This window comes from Primulina tabacum, chromosome 7 (genome assembly GCF_025594145.1).
Source record: "Primulina tabacum isolate GXHZ01 chromosome 7, ASM2559414v2, whole genome shotgun sequence".
In the NCBI taxonomy this organism is placed as follows: Eukaryota; Viridiplantae; Streptophyta; class Magnoliopsida; order Lamiales; family Gesneriaceae; genus Primulina; species Primulina tabacum.
The window spans coordinates 24,560,925-24,565,619 of record NC_134556.1 but is presented as its reverse complement, the minus strand read 5'-3'; the positions used below and the strand labels follow the sequence as shown (position 1 = coordinate 24,565,619).

The 4,695-nt window shown below is 34.1% G+C and overlaps 1 protein-coding gene across 1 annotated transcript; it reads left to right on the top strand.

Annotated features, from left to right (window-relative positions):
• Nucleotides 1-219: 219 nt before the first annotated feature.
• Nucleotides 220-2,788, top strand: LOC142551186 (pirin-like protein). The gene is made up of 7 exons (XM_075660274.1): nt 220-533; nt 768-817; nt 1,161-1,199; nt 1,293-1,321; nt 1,409-1,471; nt 1,589-1,692; nt 2,171-2,788. The coding sequence occupies exons 1-7, from the start codon at nt 313-315 to the stop codon at nt 2,652-2,654; spliced, it is 990 nt and encodes a 329-aa protein (XP_075516389.1). The 5' UTR covers nt 220-312; the 3' UTR covers nt 2,655-2,788.
• Nucleotides 2,789-4,695: the final 1,907 nt, after the last annotated feature.

Sequence of the window (4,695 nt, the reverse complement as noted above, 5' to 3'; positions counted from 1 at the left end):
ATATTAAATTTGTGTATAAAATTAACTAGTGTGGAATAAAATTTCTATATATTCAATTTTTTTTATCATATCTTATTTTCATAAAAAATTTGGCGAAAAAGTTGGTATATATTGAAAATTAAAATTAATTAGTTTATTCCTTTTGTTTTTTTTTTCGAAAATACAAAAAATAAGTTGGCATGATTGACTCCTAGTTTGCGTACACACCTAAAAATCAATACCCGACACGCCATACAAACTCTCTCCATATATAGATACCACGCTTCCCTTTTCAGCGGAAGCCACAAAACACCAATAAGGAGAGGTTTTTGTATGATTTCTTTACATAAACTTCTGCAGGTGAATCTTCAGAAGCCCACAATTCCCAGGATCAGCAATATACAAAGAAAAACAATATCTTGTTCTTTGAGAAAAATCATGTCTTCTTCGGAAGAAAACTTGGGATTTTTGCAGCCGAGATTGGTTTCCATGAAATTGTTGGCCAAGTCACAGAGTGAGGGTGACGGCGCTGTAGCTAGAAGAAGCATTGGAAGGTACCATTTATTGATGTATTTTTTGTTTTGTATGTAAATTTTGTCTGATGGGCATTCATTTTTTTTAATTGAATTCCGGTGGTTTTTTTTCTGTTATTTGCTAGAATTTTCTATTTGGAAAAGCCCTGCTGGATTTTGTTTGATGTTATTTTCAAAATGATCTGAGATGTTATTTGGTGGGTATATTGGGTTATCAATGGTTTAAAGATATTGGTTTGGTTGGTATAATTTCAGGCAAGAATTGAAGTCTCTGGATCCATTCCTCATGCTGGATGAATTTTCAAGTAATATTTTATGATATGCTGCTGTTTTCCTTGCGTTGAATGACTAAGTTTATTCAATCAGTTAATTGAACCATTCAACAATCTTGATTTCATCGCCGTTTAGATTCATGGATTCAACTCGATGGTTTATCAAATCCAAGTTCGAGAATTTGAACATCTTCTTTCGATTCGGATCTTCTAAAATGTAGTCATTTGAAATGTATTGATATGAGCATTCTTTAGACTGATATTATTCCCACCTCAAATCCGAATTCATCGATCCGAATAGAGGTTTTGACTTCTATTTCATTTTCTTATCAGGAATCTGTTTTGTTTCCTAATTTCTGTAAATTTGATTCCACAGTTTCACCTCCTGCTGGATTTCCCGATCATCCACACCGTGGTAATTTGAAGCCTTTCAACATGTCTCAGATTTTATCATTTCGAAATTGTGAATAAATAATAATCTCAAGCTGTACGGCATTTTGCGTTACAGGTTTCGAGACCGTTACATATATGTTGCAGGTAACTTGGTTTGTCTAGACACCATATGTCGATGGTCTACTTGTTCTTTATGTGAATATCAAACTCAAAGTTGTCTTCTGCATATAGGGAGGTGTCACTCATCAAGATTTTGCTGGGCACAAGGGTACGATACATGAGGGCGATATTCAGGTAATATATAACGAATTCTAATGTTTGCTATCTAAGAAATATTTATCAGCCTAGTAATATTTGTTTCCCCTATTCAATATTGTGTGTTTTAAAATTTTCTTGAACGGAATCATGCAGTGGATGACAGCCGGGAGAGGCATCGTTCATTCGGAAATGCCTGCAGGGGATGGCCCAAACACTGGTCTGCAGCTGTGGATCAATCTCGCTTCCAAGAATAAAATGTAATTATCTTATTTCTTGGGATGTACATGAAGAGAACTAAATGTATTCACATTTTGAAGTTTGATGGTTGGACATTGCATTGAGACGGTGGTTCGAATTAGCAATACACTTCTTGAGTATGTTGGATTTGGTTGCATCAGTTAGTTGAGGGCAGTAGAATTACAAAAACCACACAAACAATGATCTGCATTTAATATAGCTTGACTCGTTAAATGTTATTTCTTTCGTTGAATCGTACTGGAAGATAATTGATATCTAGGACATATTTACAGAATTTGGCCAGTTTGCAGAGAGGTAAGAAAGAGCGGCCACATTTGGCTATCTGAGTAAAGTATGCATTCATGCATTGGCACATGTTTAGTTGTAGGAATGCAACTTGATATTGTTCTATTTTTCTGTATTAAGAGGTAAGAAATGTCCTAATGAATTAAAGAACTTGTTTACATTTTAACGACAATCCTCCTTGTTAATCTTCAGGATTGAACCGCGGTACCAAGAACTACTCGATAAAGAAATCCCAAGGGTGGAGAAAGATGGAGTTACCGTTAAAATTATTGCAGGGGAGTCAATGGGGGTCCAGTCTCTGGTATATACACAAACCCCGACAATGTTTCTCGACTTCGCCGTGAAACCAAATGCTCAATACCATCAAGTTATCCCCAAGTCATGGAATGCCTTCGTCTATGTACTCAAAGGTGAAGGAGTCTTTTGCACCCCAATTTCTCATCCTACATCCGCACACCATATACTCGTCTTGGGTCCTGGTGATGGCCTTAGCGTATGGAACAAATCTTCGATACCATTGAGGTTTATTTTGGTTGGTGGGCAGCCGCTCAACGAACCGGTAGCTCAACATGGTCCTTTTGTGATGAATTCACAAGCCGAAATCGAGAAGACCATCGAAGATTATTTCTATGGGAGGAATGGTTTCGAAAAGGCGAGGCATTGGAGATCTAAGTGAAAGATACTTGTGTTAGTCCATTCCTACCAGTCATAATCTTTACCACACACACAGTCTAGAAGAGATATATCCCACAACTATTGATTTAGTGCTAAAAATACATCATAGGGTTTGTTGCATTTATGTGATCTTTATTCTTGAAAGCAATATATTGCTATATTTTCCTTGTATTGGTCCATGTTTTGGAAATTGATCTCAATTTTAGTAAAATATATTTTTCTTCTTCAATTAAATCTTTTAGTACAAGAATATCGGCAAAACACTCATTAAAATTTTGGCGGGAAAAATATAATTATACTACTTGTGGACAACCTGCACTCTCAAGAGCAGGTTGTCCGCAAGTAGTATAATTCGATGAGTCCGAATATCGTATCCACAAGGAAGCTAAGTAATTACAAGTCCACTACAATGTCTTTTTGTTTTATTTTTTAATTTTAATTGTTTAAATTTTTAATTGTTCAAATTTTAATTTAAGCAGTTGAGATTAGAGGATCCACTCTTGATATTTTAATAAAGTTAACATTAATGAACATAATTGAAATCCACTTAATGGTTCCAATATATTAAATAATCATATTTATATTATTTTATATATTATTAGCTTATAAGTATATATTATATACCAAAACTTATAAATGTTGTCAAGTATTTATTGTACTATATATATATTTGTAAACACTAAATCAAGGTTCCCACTAAATGGTTGGTAATATCAAACTAACATTTAAATGGTACCAAGAAATTAATATTATGATATATTCATATATATTAAATCAAAACATCCACATTAAATGGTTGGTAATATCAAACTAACATTTAAATGGTTCCAAGAATTTAGTGTAACATATAGCAACTGTTAGGGATCGATATAGAGTTTAGAGGGGGGTGAATAAACTCGTTCCTTTGACGGTCGTTTTTGCAAAGGGTACTAAAATCCTGTTAGAGATTATAACTAATCTTGTTCAAGAGTAATTCCAGCATATCACAATAAATAGTTCGGAAACGATCTGATGGAGTACGGTGAAACACAATAAAATAGTAGGCAGTAGACAATGGTTGTTTATAGAAGTTCGAAGATAAAATCTTCTACGTCTCCCCTTCTTCTGTTTCCAAAAGATATCACTAAAAGACTTTGGCTTTTACAGTACAATACTTGTACACACCCACTTCAGCAAGACTTATCCTTCGTCTACTGAAACTCTTAGTTTCTCAACACGATAAAACAAATACAGCAAAGTTCTGGAAAAGACTCTTTTCCAGATTACAAACTCTTCTCAAAGATATAGTAATGTGAATATGATTGTAGAGAGAGTAAGAAACAGTCAGCACAATATGATCTCAAAAAGATCAGATAACTAATGTGAAGCGTGTGCTGCTTTTCTGTATATTGAGCTTTGAAGATGATAAGTAAGTCTGCGTGCTCAAATCGACGTTCGTATATATGAGAATGTAAACGTTGTTTCTGTGTTGGGTGACCTATAAACATCGTTGATCTTGTGTATTTATAGAAGTCTTGAATCACACGTCTATAAACAAAACGACTTCTTTGACTTCTGATAGAATCAGCTTTATTATCTAAAAAGGTTCCTGCAAAAAGTTTTAGAACAATCAGTCTTGTTTCATACCACATTTGGTAAAACGTATTAAATGACTTTGTTCAGCATTAATGATTCATTAATACTCGTACTTGGTAGAGTAACGGTAACATTTAATATAAGATCGATAGGTTCTGATTTAACAAAAGTCAAGTTCTGCTTCTGTTTTTCTAAGCCGATAAATACTCGAAGAGTACTGCTTTGTTAAGGCGATAGGAGAACTTCTGCTTTTATACTATCTTCTGGTTTACTAACGCGATCTACTGGTTTTGACTATCATCACCACAATTAAATTAAGTCTATCAATTTCCTCCTTTGCGGTGATGCCAAAACCTAGAAGTTAGTATGATGAAGAAACCTAGTTAAATCAGAAACAGATAGCAATTATAACCAAATAATTGAAAAGTAAATAAACAGTAAAGAAGAGTTCAAAAGAGTATTAATCC

Coding starts and splice junctions, on each gene's coding strand:
- LOC142551186 (XM_075660274.1), top strand. CDS start 313: ATGATTTCTTTACATAAACTTCTGCAGGTGAATCTTCAGAAGCCCACA. Junction 818..1,160: donor CATGCTGGATGAATTTTCAA/GTAATATTTTAT, acceptor TTGATTCCACAG/TTTCACCTCCTGCTGGATTT. Junction 1,472..1,588: donor TACATGAGGGCGATATTCAG/GTAATATATAAC, acceptor GGAATCATGCAG/TGGATGACAGCCGGGAGAGG.